This window comes from Peromyscus californicus, unplaced genomic scaffold, assembly GCF_007827085.1.
Source record: "Peromyscus californicus insignis strain IS unplaced genomic scaffold, ASM782708v3 Scaffold_13__1_contigs__length_99412109, whole genome shotgun sequence".
Taxonomy (NCBI): domain Eukaryota; kingdom Metazoa; phylum Chordata; class Mammalia; order Rodentia; family Cricetidae; genus Peromyscus; species Peromyscus californicus.
Window position 1 is genome coordinate 97,873,332 of NW_026294424.1, and position 19,552 is coordinate 97,892,883.

At 43.3% G+C, this 19,552-nt stretch overlaps 3 protein-coding genes across 6 annotated transcripts in view; all 3 read left to right on the forward strand.

Annotated features, from left to right (window-relative positions):
- Positions 1-8,664, forward strand: part of Ephx4 (epoxide hydrolase 4) — a 36,020-nt gene extending 27,356 nt beyond the window's left edge. For 2 of the 3 annotated variants that reach the window (XM_052735672.1, XM_052735674.1), the window contains exons 6-7: positions 1,199-1,347; positions 3,775-4,135. In XM_052735672.1, the coding sequence (XP_052591632.1) occupies positions 1,199-1,347; positions 3,775-4,003 (378 nt within the window). In that variant the 3' untranslated portion in view covers positions 4,004-4,135. Of the gene's footprint in view, positions 1-1,198; positions 1,348-3,774; positions 4,136-8,552 lie in introns of those variants that run through there. The other variant, XM_052735673.1, reaches the window with a different exon arrangement.
- A 4-nt stretch (positions 8,665-8,668) lies between these two features.
- LOC128108711 (lysophosphatidylcholine acyltransferase 2B) lies at positions 8,669-13,209 on the forward strand. Its single transcript, XM_052735671.1, has one exon. The coding sequence runs from the start codon at positions 8,669-8,671 to the stop codon at positions 10,229-10,231; it is 1,563 nt and encodes a 520-aa protein (XP_052591631.1). The 3' UTR covers positions 10,232-13,209.
- A 363-nt stretch (positions 13,210-13,572) lies between these two features.
- The window catches only part of Btbd8 (BTB domain containing 8), a 70,146-nt gene continuing 64,166 nt past the window's right edge, over positions 13,573-19,552 (forward strand). For both annotated transcript variants that reach the window (XM_052735679.1, XM_052735680.1), the window contains exon 1: positions 13,573-13,782. In XM_052735679.1, the coding sequence (XP_052591639.1) occupies positions 13,634-13,782 (149 nt within the window). In that variant the 5' untranslated portion in view covers positions 13,573-13,633. The remainder of the gene's footprint in view (positions 13,783-19,552) is intronic.

A 19,552-nucleotide genomic window follows, 5' to 3' on the forward strand; every position in this document is an offset into this window, starting at 1 on the left:
GGCCTGGGACTCAGACCCAGGTTATCAGTAGCCTCAGGACTCACATTTTAAACAAGCATGACAGTGATTCTGGACAGGTGGTTTAGATCTGTGTGTAGAGAAATAATGGAATACAGTGGTACTTTTTGAAATGTGGGTGAATCACTATAGCAATTTAATAGCTTGCAGTTAGGATTTTAAAAGCCAAGTGTGACAAAACTGACTTGAAAATATCAATAAGTGTGGTAATAAGCCTAAAGGCTATTTCTTTAAACTTTCACTTCATTTATTTATGAAACTGGTGGGAATAACTAAGTTGTGATGTAAAGTGTGTTATTCTGGTTTGAATAACTTTGTAAGAAGGAGCTTCCTGGCCACTAAACAGTAGTTGAAATATTAAGGAAGGCATTTTGGTAGAGGTACTGCCTGGAAGGGTCTTATAGAATGTGAATAGGCACCAAGATAGAATGCTTTTCAAGAGGGGGGAATACACAAAGGGATTGAAAAGGAAGAATAAAAAAAAAGCTAAGAAAGCAGAAATGTGAAATGCATCTATAAGCAATGAGACCTTGAGATAGAGCAACTCCCATACCTCCCCCCCACCAACTACCATACCTCCCCCACATCAACTCCCATACCTCCCCCACATCAACTCCCATACCTCCCCCCACATCAACTACCATACCTCCCCCCACATCAACTACCATACCTCCCCCACATCAACTCCCATACTTCCCCCCATCAACTCCCATACCTCCCCCACATCAACTCCCATACCTCCCCCAACAACAACTACCATACCTCCCCCCCATCGACTCCCATACCTCCCCCCACATCAACTACCATACCTCCCCCACATCAACTCCCATACCTCCCCCACATCAACTACCATCTCTCCATATTAACTACCATACTACCTCCCCCATTTATTTGAGACTAGGCTTCATATAAGCCAGGGTGGTCTTGACTGACTAGTATGTAGAAAGATGATCTTGACTTCTGGTCCCTGTGAATCTACTTCCAAAGTGCAGGGATGACAGACACGTGACATTGTGCTCAGTTTAAGCAGTACTAGGGATCAAGCCACATTTGTGCACGATAGCCTAGTGCTCTATCAACTGAGCTACTCTGCCAACCCCTCAGTCCCTTTACGGTGAGAGATTTAGTTTATTATTAGATGACTGAAATTTTAAAATTATTCTCTTTTTGCTTAAATAAGGCTTTGAAACACCTGTTCACCAGCCAGAGCACTGGCATTGGACGGAGAGGACGTCGGCTGACTACAGACGACCTAGAAGCTTACATTTATGTCTTCTCACAGCCTGGGGCACTAAGTGGTCCAATGAACCATTATCGAAACATTTTCAAGTCAGTATAATTTCTTTGGGGTTAAGTAAAATATTTCAATCTAAAGAGAAAATATTTTTTATTTTAAGTTAAGTTTACCACTTATTCCCCAGACACACCACATTCTCTCTCTCTCTCTCTCTCTCTCTCTCTCTCTCTCTCTCTCTCTCTCTCTCTCTCTCTCTCTCTCTCTGTGTGTGTGTGTGTGTGTGTGTGTGTGTGTGTGTGTGCGCTCATACAGTATAGTGCTCATGTGGCAGAGAGAAGACAACATTGGGTGTCAGTCTTCATCTCTGTCACCTTGTTTGAAGCAGAGTCTCTTGTTTTTCTGCTACATACCCCCAGACTAACTCACCCATGAGCCTCCAGGGACTGTCCATAGGAACACTGAGATTTCAGGTGTTACGTTACTTGTAGATTTGAACTTAGGTTCTCATACTTGTGTGGCCAGCACTGAGCCATCACCCCAGCCCCAAACACAATATTCTGATTCTTTCAATATGTTTTTCATAGAAAATTTAAAACATGGAAAAGTAGAGAATAATATGATAGGTTCTCCCTGCCACCCCCCGCCCCCGCAATGTGGCCATTGCTTGTTTTATCCATAATTCTATCCACTATTCTTTCCTTTTGAGTAGATTTGTTTTTATTATATTGCAATGACCATGTATTAATTCACTCAAATAACATTTTCGAGAGCATTTTGTGTCCTGGTCTGTCAAGGTACAATGTTGAGTGAAACAAGATGAGGACCCTGATCTCAACCTTGCCCCATGTAGATAAATAACCACCATAATGAAGCCATGTAAGTTACAAACACACAGAGAAACTTTGAAAGGAAGAGGTGAGAAGTGAGGAGACAAAATCTGAACAAAGAAGTCAAGACCAGGCCAAGGCTGGACTAGAAAAGGGAATAGTAAGGACTGAGGCTGTGTGGGAAGTGGAGATGTGGCTATGGTAGCGTAAGTGGAGCCAGTGGGGCCGGAGTACAGGGCTGGAGGGCAGGAGGAGCGTGGAAGGAGGGAGAGCAGTAGGAGTCGACTATTTGCAGTGTTTTTAAGTCAGTATCTGTAGGGGTGGACTCCCAGTTCAGAAGAGTCAGGGAAAGAAGAAAAAGAAGAGAGCGAGCAATAAAATCAGATAACCCAAACAATGGCAGCAAACAGGCATGGTGATGTACGTGTATGACCCCAGCACTGGAAAGGCTGAGGCAGGAGGATCACAAATTCAAGGCCAGCCTGAGCTACACAGTAAAATCATGTCTAAACAAACAAAAAATCAGTATGTCAGTGTCTTGGTTTCTTTTCTGCTTTGTGACAGAATACTCTGACAAAAGCCATTAAGGGGGAAACGATTTGTTTCAGTTCACAGTCCCAAGTTATATAGATGATAATCCATCATGACCAAAAGACAAAGGATCAAGAACTCCCCATAAGAGGAAAAGCATTCTTATCTTTCTGCCCTTTCTTAAGTTCTTTCTTTGTTTTTACTATAACTGCCCACCGGGAAGACCTTCATGGCCAGGAGGAAGTACCGTTATCTCCAGGAGACAGGAAGCCTGTGGAAGGCAGAAGTCATGGTTTTGTTTGTTTGGATTATGTTGGTTTTTTTTTCCATTTGTTTTCTTCTTTAGACAGAGTCTCACTGTGCAGCCCTGGTTGGCCTTGCACAAAATTCCGTTTTATAAAATCTAAAGACGATTGGTTCTGTGAGTGAGTGTGTGTATAGGTATGCATGTCCTTTAATGTTGAGGACAGCCTGGGTGTCCCGCTCAGAGCCACACACCTTGTGTTTTGAGCTGGTTCTTACTGGGTAGCTGGAGCTTGAGGATGAGACTAGGCTGGCAGGTCAGCAGACCCCAGAGCACTTCCTGCCCTGGCCTCCGCAGATGGTAAGTGCAGGCTGCCCCCTCTGCAGATGGTAAGTGCAGGCTGGCTGACCCCTCACTTTACTGACAAGCTTTTATTAGATCCCCTTTTTTGCTTTCCTTGTTTATGGCATTGTTAATTTGTTTTGAGATAGAGTCTCAACTTTGGCCAATGTTGTCCTGGAATTCACTATGTAGCCCAGGTTAGCCTTGAACTTGAAGTGATGGATGTGCTGCCTCTGCCTCTTGAGTACTGAGATAACATTCACCCACACACTCAGCATAATTAGCATAACTATTGAATGTGTGCTTTACAACCATTTTTCATTATCACTTCCCAAGGGAGCTTTTAAAGACACTTCCCCTCAAATCACCCTGCCCATGAAAATTTAATATGTTTGTAATCTCTGCATATCTATGTTTTATGAATAAAATGTGAGCCTCTTCTACCCTCCCAAGAACCAATTTTCACCCCTTTAGCGAGAGGTATTTGAGGAATGCACAGTCTCCATGAATGTTATGGAAGAATGTTACTCAAACTTTCCCAATGATTCTCAAGCCAAGTCCTTTTGATTTCACAGCTGCCTGCCTCTCAAACATCACATGGTGACAACGCCAACACTACTCCTATGGGGAGAGGAAGATGCGTTTATGGAGGCTGAGATGGCCGAAGTCACAAAGGTTTATGTTAAAAACTATTTCAGACTCACCATTTTGTCAGAAGGTAGCCACTGGCTTCAGCAAGACCAACCTGACATAGTGAACAGGCTGATATGGGCATTCCTAAGAGAAGAGACGAGAAGAGAATGACTTTATCTCCGATGAGGAGTCTAGAATGGAATCTTGAAAACCTCTTAAAACTTGTTCATCAACTTACATTTTATTAGAAAAAAAAACCCCTGTTTTAATATGCTTGATTATAAATAAATATAGTGAAACATGGTATTGAAAAAAACCTATGTAATTTTTTTCACTGTCTATTTCTGCACAGAGAAACATCTGCCTTAAAATACATAGTTGTACAAAAAGGTAATTGGGAAAAATGGCTCAGGTTTGACTTCTTGCTTTCTTTATCATATTAACATATGGTGCCTTTTATAAATATACATGAATATGAGCTGTGCCGTAGTATAAAAGGCAGATCTGCAATGGCAAACATTTTAATTTCATTGTTAAAACATTATTTTTTACTATTTTTTTAGCCAATAAAATCCTGCCATCAACTCCTGTGGATTTATAATATATAAAGGAATTTGAATGTAAACTTAACTAGATGAGTATTTCTGAAAATGGGTCTTAAGTTCTATTTATGATGAATGATTAAACTATTTGAAATTGGTACATGCTATAACAACCAAGTAGGAAAACATATTTTTACCCCTTCAATGCAGTTAGAAATGAATACTGTAATTCCTTTGTACACTAGAATCCAAATTTTACATGACAAGATTTTTAATTTTTTTCAAAGCTGATGTACATTGTCTAGAATAAAGGCCTGCCACATTGTAGACATTCAGATAATTTCTTAGTGAATAAATACAGTCTCAAGACCCCAGCTGATGCCAAACTGTAGATGAACAAACCCTATATGATGAATAACTTCTCATCTTAATTAAGCCCTCACCATCTACTGTGTCCATAACTCTTTCAGTCTGAGGTGTGATCATCAAATTTAGCATTAATCTCTTTTTCTCTCTCCCATGTTTACAGTATTTTTTTTCATTTGTCATGGAAACATCTCCCTTTTCAATTAGAAGCAGTACTACGGCTTCTCTTTGGCATTTGGGAGCCATTAGTGAGTGAAATTAAGTAACACTGAGCAAAATGCAGATTTTATTTTACACAAGTGCTGCACATCAGAGCAGTCAATCTGAAAGTTGGCTGGATAGAGCCACATTCAGCCTGACTATCCCAGAGATAATTTACATCCCCAGAAGGGATGAAGCTGAACAGTGGGAGATTTTATCACACCACTCAGACTACTGTACAATTTAAAACACTTATGCATTATTTCTGTGTTCTCACTTAATTTTTTAAATTTCACTTAATATTTTTAAACCCTAGTGGACCACAGATAACTGAAACCACGAATGAGGGGACAGGGATGAACTAATGCAATATGTTATAATCAAATATTACACCACACCACATCAGGCACGTGGAATATAAAAGAAAGATGGCGTGATAACTTTTTCTAAGAACTATATACAGAATGCAATTAAGGAAAACTGAAAGAGGGGCTGGAGAGATGGCTTAGGGGTTAAGAGCATTGGCTGCACTTCCAGAGGGCCCAGGTTCAATTCCCAGCACCCACATGACAGTTCACTGTCTGTAACTCCAGTTCTAGGGCATCTGACACTCTCGCACTAATACATATAAAACAAAAAATTAGTAAATTTTTTTTTGTTTTTTTGGTTTTTTTTTTTTTTGAGACAGGGTTTCTCTGTGTAGCTTTGCGCCTTTCCTGGAACTTGCTTTGGAGACCAGGCTGGCCTCGAACTCACAGAGATCCGCCTGGCTCTGCCTCCCGAGTGCTGGGATTAAAGGCGTGCGCCACCACTGCCGGGCTAAATTTTTTTTTAAAACAAGAAGAAGCTGAAGGTAGAAATGAACATTGTAGAATAGGAAGTCACAGGAGAGGGGGCAGTGTGACTCAAGTCACTGCTGCTGCCACTGTCTTGGGATGTCTTCTTCGGCAAAGGAGACATTTATCAGCATTTGGCAAGTCACAGCACCCTAGTGAAATTTCCTTCATTACAGACAGTCCTGATAGTGACAGGAGAGTGTGGAGTGTCCTCAGAATTCTTACTGTGCCATAGCAACAATAAAAGCTCAGTTTGTTTACGAACATTATGCTGGAGGCTCATAACAAAAGCATAAGGTAGGGAGTATCATCAGCAATGGAAAGATAGGAGAATAAGTTTTAACACGTAACTTGTCAATTCCCCATGTGTAAATGTCGGCACCTGGAAGTGGCCTTCCAGTGGCTCACACCTTGCTTATCAAGCTTTAGTATCCATAGCACTCTTCCTGTTGTATGGCTAACCTAATGTATGTCAACAGATGGAAACTCAGGGGCTTAAATAATCATTTTAGTTCAGGGAAAAGGAATTCAAATTAGAAATTAGCAAGCATAGCAGGAATCCTCAATATAGCATTGTCAAAGTCAAGAATGCTATCAGGTCTAGAAGAAAGCCTGGTTCACACTGACTGGGCTTCCGAAGGACAGCATCAAAGAAGGAACATGTCCTGGAGACTGTGTTGACATAGTAAAGTAGATCTTATTTTATTCAAAGCCCACTTACTGACAAAGTTGATTTTACAGTTTTTTATCTCATGTAATATCAGTTTAGAGTGTTGACTGGTTCATATAGACTGTCTTAACATTATAAACTAGCATAGCCATAGCTGATGGAACAGCAGAAGTCACAAAGCCAGCACAGCTGCTTGACAAAGATCCAGCAGAGCTGAGCCGCATGATGGCTGCCATGTCACCTTTGGTATTCATCTCCACCTGTTGCATACTTGGGGGACTTTTAATATTTGTACAATTGGAGGATATTGGATCAATGGAAATTTTCTTATGAATCATTTATGCCTTCTCCCAGGAGTATTGCTTCTAAGCCTCCCCAGGAAAGTCCTGAACATAGTACCACTCCCTCTTGTAGGGAGACATCCTTATCTACTTGAAGGTCTTCTTTACACCTTGGAGGTTATAATACACATAAAGAAGCCAGAGGTCTCTTTATGAGGTTATGAGACATTCTTGAAACATTTGTCCATGAACTTACTCAGGAACAAGGTAATCAAAACAAAGTAAACTTGAAAAGGTCAACAAGATTTGGTGGGCTAGAGGAGTTGCCCACAGATCAGATTGCAAGCCTCTTCGCACTGTACACTCAGGCAATTATGTGGCATATATAGTAACAAAGTTAGATTAGCTGAAGTTACCTCCACCCTACACAGAAACTTATTAATAAACAAAGAATGATGTAAAAAATGATATAAGAATGAGATGTCAGGACCTCCCTTTCTTAGAAAAATTAGCACATGCAGAGCCACTGTGGTGTCATATGACCAAGGAACAACAGAATGGCAGGATTAGACATATAAAAATTTTATGAATATATAAAATGTAAACATTGTATTATGCCAGAATTCAAATAATAACTGCAGTAGCTTTGACTTGAGACTTTTCTTGGGCACTCTAACCACTAAGAGTTAATAATACACTCCTTAGGACATGGCAAAATGCCCAGGATATCTTGAAGATTTTTGTTTTGGTCTAGTGTACTTGTAGCAACCAGAGCTACCAGCCTGAGAACAGGCTGTCATATGCCTCTAGATTCTTAAAAACTGGATTATGGGTTAATGAGTAAAAATGATAACTCTGTTTATTAATGATGCCAAAACTTGAGGGAAAATGATTGGAAATGACAACTGTTCTGTCATAATTTATTAATCATGACTAAAAGTTATGCAAAAGAAAGTAAAATACATGTCCAAAACCAAAACTGATATGATCTATGTTTTGGAACTACATGAATCTATCCCTGCTTACTAAATTCTGTATGTATAAAGAAGCACTCTGGCTGCTAGTCAGTTAGGTGCAAGATTCTCACCACCACCCTGGCCTGGCTCACCTCCTTCCCTCGCCAACTCCTTACATCATCCTCTGGTGGGACCTGTCCACTGCCGGGGATGGCTCCTGGCAATAAATCCCACATGCCATGGTCAACTCTGGCCTATTAGAATTAATGTACTCTGATTTTTCCTTTTTGAATTATTAATTTTCTAAGTGATGGGTTTCATTATGGCATTTCACTCACATATGTCATGCTTTTTTCACATCCATCCTCCTCATCAACTACTCCCCCACTCCCTTTGTCCTCCGCTTCCTGCTGGTCCCCTTCCTTCCATACAAAGCCCTTCTACCCTCAGGTCACAGAGCCCATTACTCTCTCCCCCACCTCTTCCTCTCTTCAAATCTATTCCTCCCTAAATTTCTATGTGTATGGAAAAGTGCTCATGATCCAAATGTTTAAGGTGCCATTACTTAGCCTTCTTAGCCTAAAGAGATATGACCATCAGCAAAGAAATCATTCTGTAGGGACAATGGATGAATTTCACTAGTTTTCAAAGCAGCCCATAGCAAAACTTACTGGCATTATCACTTAAATTTGAAAGTTGTAATTAATATTTATTCATTCAAATTAATATCTCCTTAGTAAGTATATATGAATAAGTACCAGAAATTGTTATGTGAAAAACTTTAAACTGTACCTGTCAAAACAACACACTGTGGTGTTGTCTTGATGAGATCCTAATTCCCCTGTGATTTTTTTTCTGATTTTTAAAGGTAATGCATCATTTCCTATTAACCAACAATTGGCTGTAAGAGTGCTAATTATGTGCAAATGGAAATGGTTCCCGAATGTGGGGAAAGGGATGCTCAAATGCTGAGAAGCAGGCTTCATGGCTCATCTGACCCAGCGCAGACAGACTACAGACACCACCGAGTTGGAGGTGTGGGACAGCGGGATTGCCCGGGAGGTGAACAGGTCCTTATACTCGCCTGCAGTGGCCAACCCCTTCATGCAGCAGACTCACCTCAGTGCTTGGCGCTGGGCCTGCACCATCCTCCTGGGGACCGTGCTGGTACCTGTGCGTGTGTCCTGCATCGCCTTCCTCTTCATCTTTCTCTGGCCTATGGCCACACTCACCACCATCAACTTGCCGACTCAACCTACCAAACCCATGAAGAGTTGGAGGAAACATCTGATGAAGCCGGCGCTCCTGTTCTTGTTTCGTATGACGTTCTTTTTTGCTGGGTTCCTGATTAAGGTGAAAGGGAAAAGGGCCACCAGAGAGGAGGCCCCCATCTTCGTCACCGCGCCACACTCCACCTTCTTTGACGCCATCGCCGTCGTTGTGGCGGGGCTCCCTTCTGTGGTCTCTGCAAGTCAGAATGTGCAGATTCCATTGGCTGGGAAATGCCTCCTGTCAACTCAGCCTGTGCTTGTGAAACGCGAAGACCCGAATTCTAGAAAGACTACCCGGAATGAAATCCTGACTCGAGTGATATCCAAAATGAAGTGGCCGCAGATTCTGATTTTCCCGGAAGGAGTATGCACCAATCGCTCCTGTCTCGTCACGTTTAAACTAGGAGCCTTCTCCCCAGGCGTCCCTGTGCAACCAGTGCTGCTGAGGTACCCCAACACCCTGGACACCGTGACCTGGACCTGGCAGGGGTTCACAGGCTTCCAGGCATGTATGCTAACTCTGAGTCAGCCCTTCACTAGAGTGGAAGTTGAATTTATGCCTGTTTATATCCCGAGTGAAGAAGAAAAGAAAGACCCCGTCCTTTTTGCCAACGCAGTCCGAATCAACATGGCAAATGCTTTGAGACTCCCTGTGACGGAACACACTTTCGAAGACTGCAGACTGATGATTTCTGCTGGTGCCCTTCAACTACCCATGGAAGCTGGTTTGGTGGAATTTACGAAAATCAGTCAGAAGTTGAAATTAGATTGGGACAATATCCACAAGCACTTGGACAAATATGCTGCAATTGCAGTCTCCTCAAAAGGAGGCAAGATTGGAATTGAAGAGTTTTCAAGTCATTTAAAACTCCCAATTTCAGAGCCCTTGAGACAGCTTTTTTCTCTCTTTGACAGGAATCACGATGGCACCATAGACTTCCGAGAGTATGTGATAGGTCTAACTGTCCTGTGCAACCCTTCCAACACGGAGAAGATTCTGCAAATGTCATTTAAACTTTTTGATCTTGATGAGGACGGCTATATAACAGAACAAGAGTTAACAACTATACTCCGTGCAGCTTTTGGAGTGCCAAACCTAGATGTTTCCACACTCTTCCAGCAGATAGCTGGCAAGGACTCAGCTCAAGTGTCATACATGACCTTTAGGAAGTTTGCCCTGAAGCATCCAGCATATGCCAAGTTATTTAATTCATACCTAGACCTCCAGGCAGCCTATGTATATTCATTACCACAAGAAGTAAAAGTGCATCTGTAGCATTAAAAATGTTCAGGTCATTTTGGAAACAGGGGAAGAACTTTTAGGTGGAAACCATGAACTAAATAAAAAAAAAGTATCAATTGTGGAAAAGCTCAGTGGTTTTTACTCTAAGTGGCACAGATACTGTCCTCAAAAAGCAACTTGGGGAAGAAAGTGTTTATTTGACTCATGTTCAGATCACAGCCCATCACTGAGGGAAGCCAGGGCAAGCATTCAATCAGGAACAGAGATGAGAAATCATGGAGCGGAGCTGCTTACTGGTTTGCTTCCCCATGGCTCACTCAGCTTCCTTTCTTATACAACTCAGGAGCACTGGCCCAGGGAAGGCAACATTCAGAGTGGGCTGGGACCTCCCACATCAATCAGTAATCCAGAAAATGCACCACAGACTTGTCCACAGACCGGCCTGATGCAGAGAATTCTTCAGTTGAGATTCTCTCTTCCCAAAGGACCCTGTTTGTGTCACGTTGGCAGAAACTAACCAACACAGATATTTAATCATATTTAAAATACACTTGAGGAATTTCAATTAGGTTTTTATAATACCTTTTGTACCCCTTAAGATAATGTTTGTTGGGCACAATGGCACATGCCTGTAGTGCACAGAAAATAGAGGCAGGAGCACAGCTTTGCAACCTAACAAATAGATTTAAAAAGATTTATAGCTTGCTTGCCCCCAGGGTTTTCCTTTAAATCGATAATAAATGGTCCTCAAGCTCCTGTTTGTTTTCATTCTTAAATTATTTTAATAAGATTAAGAACCCCAATGAGGGGACCCTGATTTGCCAGGTATCATATAATGTCTCCACTGGGACTCCCTAGGATTTCTGGTAACATCTTTCTTGCCTTTTAATTCTTTAATTGACAGAGAAAACATCCCTAGGAGGCATTAAAAGAATTCTATATCCTACCATAGAGATATGTGCTCAACCATGTTTGGTGCTGCTTTATTCACAATGTGTAAGAAATGGAATCAGTCTACATGTAGAATGGATAATGAAAATGTGTATATACACGTGAGGACGTGGGAAAGAAACCACTGAAATGGGCACTCCTTCATCAGGGGGAAGGGGTGTGTGTGTGTGTGTGTGTGTGTATAAGAGAGAGAGAACAGCCAGAGGCATCTGGAAGAGCCCAAAGCAGAGAGAAAAATAAAACAGACTGGACACAGCTAGGGTTATCTGCTAGAGAAGTGAGAATAGTGAGGGCAGGTGGAAGAAAACCTTGCTTTTATACATAGAATGGATAGGTATTTGGGAGGAGCGAAGCCTGGGAGCCACAACAGCCTGGGAGGAAGAGTGGGTATGTGTGAGAAGGGCTGGGAGGCTAGTGTGGATACTGAAATGTATACTAGGTACTTGTAAGGAACTGTAGGGGGCTGGAGGCTAGCATGGGTTTTGAAATGCTGATGGGTGCCATAGGCATATGCCAACAGAGAACCATACATCCTTTCTGCAAGAGGCAAGGGAAATGACTCCTTTTGGCATACAAGGAATCTGTTTCACAAATTCCTGAGAAATTCTGTCTTTAATTTAAGCAGCAGAAATCTTTCTACAGTTCATCTTGAGCTGATCCTAGACTCAATTTTGGACCAAGTCAGTGGGCCTGCCCTTTGGGGGTGCCTGGGATACCCTTTGGACCTGACAATACATAATGGAATTTTATTCAGCTGTAAAGAAAAGTGAAATTATGGAAGAGTCTAGAGCACAGATAGACAGTAGTAGACTGAACATGGACAGCAGACTAGACCTGGCCATGAGAAGCAGGAGCAGAGCAAGAGCGAGAGACAGAAAAAAAAGGAACATGGCCAAAGAGCGGGGTTATAAAGAGAATGAGTAGCTGGGGGGAACAGAAGGCTATGAGCTGGAGACATTTAAGGTCTGGGAGGAGGTAAGAAGAGCTAGGATGCTAACATGGACTCTGAAATGTATAAAAGGTAATAATGATCCTGACAGAGCGTGGAGGCCAGCATGCTAATAGACACAAAAATAGCCATTTGTCCCTTCCGCCAGGGATAAGGGAAATGGCTCCTTTTGGTAGAGAACTGGCTTCACAAGCTCCCGAGGAATGCTAACTTTTGTTAAACACCGTAATTTGGGGAAATGGAGTTTCCTTTGTACCTGACACACTGAAAGTTTCACTAATAAAAGCAGATCCTAGCTTAGAATCTTTAGAGTTGTGTGTTCAACTTAGAATACCATAAAAGCCATACAACTTAAAAAGGACTATTGGTGTGGGGGAGCGTTTAAGGGGACAGATAATGTAACAGTGGCGATAGGAAAACAAAAATGGGTTAAGGGGAGTCAAGCAGGCACGAGGGTAAAGAGCCATAAACAGTGGGAGGGTTAACTCTCAAGTTTGTCTTAACCAAAAGCATGTACTACTCAAAGCTGAGCTTCGGAAAGGTGTAATGAGCACAGTGAGAAATGCCTTTTAGACACGCAAAAATAGCTTAGTCAGGATTCCCACTCACTCAAGGCTGCACCTGAACCAGAAGCCAGGGACATCGCTTACTCAAGATAACCAGACACAGGCCTAGAACCTCAAGACGCCGTCTGGACAGTATATAAAGAGACGGAGACCAAGAGCAATGCTCTGCTCTGCATATCTGGAGAGAATGTCACCGTGGTCTGCCCTGAGGCTGGAGAATCTCCCCCAGGATCCTGAGTCTCGAATCAGAGACTGTTAGAACCTGGACCCGACCTACACACAGGTGAGCAGCTCTGGGAAGACAGGCTTAGGACCGTAGTTAAGAACGTGAAGTTTCGGGGCTGGAGAGATGGCTCAGAGGTTAAGAGCACTGTCTACTCTTCCAGAGGTCCTGAGTTCAATTCCCAGAACCCACATGGTGGCTCACAACCATCTGTAATGAGATCTGCTGCCCTCTTCTGGCCTGCAGGGATACATGCTGTATACATAATAAATAAATAAATCTTTAAAAAAAAAAAAAAAATGTGAAGTTTCTGTGATGGCCCTCCGTAAAATAAAACCTAACTTTTGTTATACCACCTAGGCGTATCTGTATCTCCCTTCTTGCTCGCGACATAGGACTCTACCGGAAAAGTCTGGTGAGCCCGTCCTCGTAGACAAAGAGGACAGAGGACGCAGTCCTCCATAACGCTCGTTAAAGAACGGAATAAAGCTCTGGGGACTTCCTCTTCCCGGACACCAGGAGGGCCCCAGCCGGCCGCTGTAAACAGAGCGAGTGCGCCTGCGCGCAGAGCCCGGGTCACGTGACCGCGGGCTCCTGGCACCGCGTCCGCCGCGTTTAGGGCCCGGGCTGCACACGAGGCGGGGCGGGAACTTTGCTCCTGGGGGCGGGCTCCGCGGCGCGGCCGTGCGGGCGGGAACGCCCCCTCCGGTCCCGCGGGGCCTGGCACGCCGGGCTCCGCGGTCGACATGGCCCACTGTGCGGCGGGCGGCGCGGCCCCCGCGGCGCTCCTGAGGTCCCCGGGACCCGACAGGAAGCGGCCGCCCGGGAAGGGGCCCGGGGAGCGGCGCCGGCTGAAGGCGGTGGTGTCGGAGCAGCTCAGCCGCGACGTGCTCAGGTAGGAGGCGGGAGCCGCGCAGCTCCCTCCCCGCCTCGCTCTGGTCCTACGGCACCTGTGGGGCGCTCGCCTGGCGCCCCATCTCCCAGAGAGGCTCTGCCCGACCTAAGGGACCCCACACACCGCATTCGGAAGGACGACAAGCATTAAAACTACAGGGATGCGTAGCCGCACCGGTTCGTGCCAAGATTTACACACGGGCAGGGGGCTGTTGTTGAGGTCGAACTGCGTCCAGGCCCTGGAACGTAAACCATGTCTTTAAAAAGTTGTGAGAAAAGGAAACAATTAGGAAAACGAGTGTTCACGTGGAATGAAGGACAGAACAACATGTCTCTAACAGGGGCCCGCGCAGGGTCACAGCTACCATTAAGTCCTAGTCTGCCATTAGGGGCCCCCCTCCCTACCTCCATTCCCTCCACCCCTCGCTTCTGTCAGGAAAATAATGCCAAGTGGGAAAAATAACCCTGGGTAACAGCTATGCTAAAAGAACTCCACTGGTGTATTTAAAATAATTCTGGCAATATCTTTGCTGTGCAAACACCTAGTCTGCCCAAGAGGCCAGACCTGCAGTCTCCTGTCTCTGTTTAAATTGTTCAAAGTGCAAGCCAGGGGCTGGGACTTGATTTAAGGATGACAGCGATTGTGAAATGCATTAGTCTGAGGTGTGTACAACATTAGTAAAATCTGTTCAAGGCCAGCTCTTCCTTGGGCATTAATTAGCTGTAGCCAGACACATGCTAAGGGTGGAGAGTGATTTCTCCGTGGGAAGGCTTATTTCTATAACGATGTGGGTGAAGGGAACCAAACTCAGATCCTCTGCAAAACCAGTATGTGCTTCTCACCTCTGAACCAGTATTTCTCTGACCCGCATTCTACAAATCTTAATTTTGTTTTTTGTTTGTTTTGTGGGATCCTCAACATCGGGCTCTATATGTTACCAAGAAAACCAACCTTCTCTTCTTTGGATTCATAGTCTTGTTAATAAAATAATTTAAAAACAGACTCAATAGGCAAGCTGTAAATCTTGTCAGGTGCCTGGGTCTGAGAAAGCTGTCAGGTTCCCCCCCAGTGGAAGACAAGTACCAAGTGATGTGTGGGGTTTTTCCAGAGAAGAGTGAGAAAGTCTCGAGTGTCTCGGCCAGTGTCTAAAAGAAAAGGGTAGAAAGCAGGAAAAGTTAGTGAATTTGGACTCAGAAAAGCAGGAAAGCTGCTTTCTGCTGTTAGGGGGAGCCTGGCCACCAGAGATGACCACTCAGAGTTTATAGCCAATGGAAACTATTTATTCCTGTGAGCTGGGACTACACTTAGGTGTTCAGGGATCTAAGTGTCGTCCTGAGCATTTATAGCAAGGGGCTCTTAAAGGCAAAAACCTGCAGCTGCCGGGGGAGTTTCCCCACAAGCAATCACTTAACCGAGAGGTTAGCTGCAGGGGGAGGTTTGCACAGTTTAACAGAGGCTATGTTAGCTGGCCCACCTTGACTTTGGGTTCCTACACTGGAGCTGGGCAACTTTTTGTGTGATTTTCTACCGAGGAGATCAAATTCTAGTTAAACCTGAAATGGCGTCAGCAAGGATACGAGATGGAGGAAGCTCTGCCATCATGCTGCAGGTAGCTGAACTGAGGGATGGGCTTCTGGGGAGGAAACGTGTATCATCTCACTACTACCCCTTCCCTGAAGCAGGGAAGGGGTGTGCACTCTTAGAGAGCTACCACTTGGTCCCCAGATTATCATAGACTGTCTTGCAGAAGTTACCTTGCTTAAATAACGTATTAAGCTAACATTGTCTTAGTATGCAGTCCCGTTCAGATGAGATAAAGGTGTTGAGATATATGGCAAAAACCAGGGTCATATAAGTAGATTTGACTGTGTCCTGGCTAGTTTTATGTCAACTTGACACAAGCTAGAGTCATCTGAAAGAAACCTCAACTGAGAAGATGCCTCCATAGGATCCATGCTGGGCATTTTCTTAATTAGAGATTGATGGGGGAGGGCCCAGCCCATGGTAAGCAGACTGAGCAACACAGAAAGCAGCCCCCCTCCATGGCTTCTGCATCAGCTCCTGCCTTCAGGTTCCTGCCCTCTTTGAGTTCCTGTCCTCACTCCCTTCAGTGATGGACTACGCTGTGGACATGTAAGCCAAATAAACCCTTTCCTCCCCATGTTGCTTTGGTCATGGTGTTTCATCACAGCAACAGTAACTCTCACTAAGACAGACTATTTTATCTGGAAGATGTTTGTGGTCATGGCAGACAAAACAGCAGCATGTGAGGATAAACAGACTAAAAACTGTAGATAATAGCTTTCTTTCTCTACTTAAATGTTTGGGGTGGATTCTACAGGTAGTTTGTAGAGCTATTGGTGTTTCTTAAAAAAAATCAATTAACATCTAGATCTTGACTTTGAGAGAAGAGAAGTCAGAAACAAGTCAGCTACGAGATTTTATGGTAGTTGGGGATGCCATACTGACAGTGGGAATGGAGGGTTAACAGGGCTGTTGACTGAATACATGTGGGCCAGCTGAGAAAGAAGACAGTAGGCAGAGGCTCCAAATCTTAGGACAACTGAAAATATAATGAATATTCAGGAAGACAACTAGAGATACATCTGATGAGATGAGTTGAAGAGAGAAACGGGGCTAGCAACTACAGATTAAAGGTCGGTGGCATCACCGGCATCCAATTATCCAAACCAAAGATTTTTCACTGTCACTCCTATGTCCAGTCAATTCTAGTTTTATTACCTACGTGTTTTTAAATTTCATCCTCTGCCACCACTGACCCTCACCTGGCTCGGGCTCCTGGGGTCATGTTTGTACTGTAAAGGAGTTTGCGTCCTCACTTCAAGTCCTGCTCTGCCCAACTAATGACTGATCACCCAACTGACTGCCCAACTAATGACAGATCGCTAAAAGGCAGATTACGGATTTCCTCGTGTTTCAAGCTGTTGACTCTGCTCCAGTAGTGGGGTCTGTTAAGTTCCTCTCCTCCTCTTCTCCTTCATGTCTGCAGCTGCAGAGTGAGACTCTAGGATGTGGCTTTTGCCTTTAGAAGCCCCTTGCTGTGTACCACCCCTAAGCACCCTGTGGATCATTTGTACTTACGTTGTAAAGAACAAAGCCAGAAACCCCCTTCCGCTTTGTTTTTCTAACCAACTCTTACAAAGTCTTTAAAGATCACATTTAATAAACATACCTCATATACAGTCTTGTGTGGTATCTTGTCTGGGGTGGATGGGTTGGGGTCGGGGAGTTTGCTTGCTGTTGGATGTATCATGTTCTTTCAATTTCCAGACCTGGTTTTCTCTTCTATACTTAAAACTCCACGGGGTAAGCACTATGTTTTAGTCTTTTAGTTGTCTTTATGTTCTTGTTACACAGTTCATACTTACAAAATGTTTAGTGGTAACTAAACTTTAATAGCAGTCTGAAATGCTTTATATAGGTTATGCTCTGATTTGAATATTTGTCCTCTGCAAAATACAAGTTGAAAAATACAAGTTGGAGCAGTAGGTCCTTAAATTGTGATTAGGCCTTGAAGGTTCCATTCTTGGGGGTGAAACTGGGTCCCTTATTAAAGAGTGAATTTGGGGCTAGGGAGGTGGCTCAACCGTAAAGTGCTTGCAGTTTAAACATGATGATGAGAGTTCAGTATCCCAGAACCTATGTAAAAATGCCAGCCTCCGGTTCAGTGGACCATCTCTCTTAAAGTGTAGAGAACCATTGAGGAAGAGACTTGACATCAACCTTGACCCGTGTGGATGGGCGCACCCACGTTGGCCCTATTTGATCTCACTTGCCCTCTTGCCTTCCACCTTGTGATGATGAAGTGTGGAGGACCTTACCAGATATTAGTATCTTGAGATCAGAAGTTGCTAGCCTCTGGAACTATGAGCCAATAAACTTGTTTGTTGTAAATGTCTTGTCTGTGGTATACTGTCACAGCAATATAAAATAGACTGTGGCAGGTCAGAACAGTAGATAGCAAAGAGAAAGGTGGAAATAAGCTGGGCATTTGTTCCAGTCTGCTTTTCCTCTAGCTTTTAGTTCTGGGTGAGCCAGTGAGCACTCAGTTTTACTGATGTTTACTGACGTTGCTTCCTTATTCACATTAGAGAGGGGCTAGGGTCATTAGGGAAGCTGGGAGGGAGAGAGGAACAAATTTAGTGTATAATTTGAGTTTTCAGATAAAATTTGAAAAAAACACTTCTGTTGTTAAACTTTGAATAAGTTTGATTGTAGTATATTATTGTATGTATTCTATTTTATCAGTAAGTGATATGCATAATATATAAATCAAACTTTATAGCAGGTATGTATATCTGGAGAAAATATCCAGGTTTGATGCTGTGCATTATGGAGTGGGCTTTTAATGTGTTTGTGAGGATAAGAGGGTTCTTCTGTAAAGTTACCTAAATGATCAGACTCTTCATCTCCTAGGAACTTGCCACATGAGAAGACTTGGCTCAGTGTGGGCCTCTAGAGTAGGGAGTCTGTGTATCTATGTGGCCAGCAGTGGGGCTCAGCACAACACACTCTGTATAACTTTAAGTTAGTTACCTTTGAAAATAATCTGTGGAAAAAAAAACCTGACCAAGCTAAAACATGTTTGTGAAGTTTCCAAAGCATCTGTGCTCTGAGGCATTTGTTTCCTTTAGTAAAATGGGATCTGTGGACAAGCAAATACTGAGCTCGTTCTGTGGACTAATGACATACAGTTCTTGCCCTTTGGGAATTCATTATATCTAGTGGGGAGAGATGCATAAAAATAATAATGATGCAATGACAGAAATGCTGTAATAGAGGCATGGACCTGGTGTAATGGGATTGGGGAAGGAGCCATTAGCCTGGTCTTAAGGGACCTTGAGTGTCATTGGCTGCTTTCCAAGCTTTCACTGTAATGGATATCTTTACCCAGTCCATGATCCTCCTGTGGTGCGTGGGTGTGATTGCCAATTATATCCTGCAATACAGAAGTCCTCTGAGAATCCATACCTTGATGATATCGGTGATTTGGCATAGTAAAACAAAGTATTTTACGTATGTAGAGAGCAGAAAGACATAGTAAAAAAAGAGGCAGATGAATAGATTATGACATTTTCTGCTATTTTCTGTTTTTCAGTTTACATATATATGAAATCAGTGGGCTTTGCCATAACTACATGTGCACACTAGAGATTCAAGTGGGTTTATCTCCTGAGTAATGATTAGAGCATGATTAATTCTGTGGTGGGGATGGGAAAGGGCATCAATGTCACATTCTTGACATCCAAGGCTCCATTTCAGACTTGGTAATTAACAAAAGTGTAATAGTTTTTAACATGAATTGTCTATTGTTATGTCTTGTTTCTTGGTATTGACTTTATACATTTTTGGTTCAGTTTTAGTATGATTTTTGAACAATTGATTCATTAATAGTCAGAAGCTAAGTTAACTTTCTGCTCTGTGTTTCCATTATAAAACTCAAGAAGGTACATTTTAAAGGAAAATCAATGTAAGTAGCTGTCTTAGTTAGGGTTTTATTACTGCATTGAAACACTATGACCAAAGCAACTTAGGGAGGAAAAGGTTTATTCAGCTTACAATTCCACATTGTAGTCTCACTGAAGGAAGTTAGAACAGGAACTCAAATAAGACAGGAACCTGGAGGCAGGAGCTGATGCAGAGGCCATGGAGGGGTGCTGCTTACTGGCTTGTTCCCTATGGCTTGCTCAGCCTGCTTTCTTAAAGAACCCAGGATCACCAGCCCAGGAATGGATGGCATCACCCACCA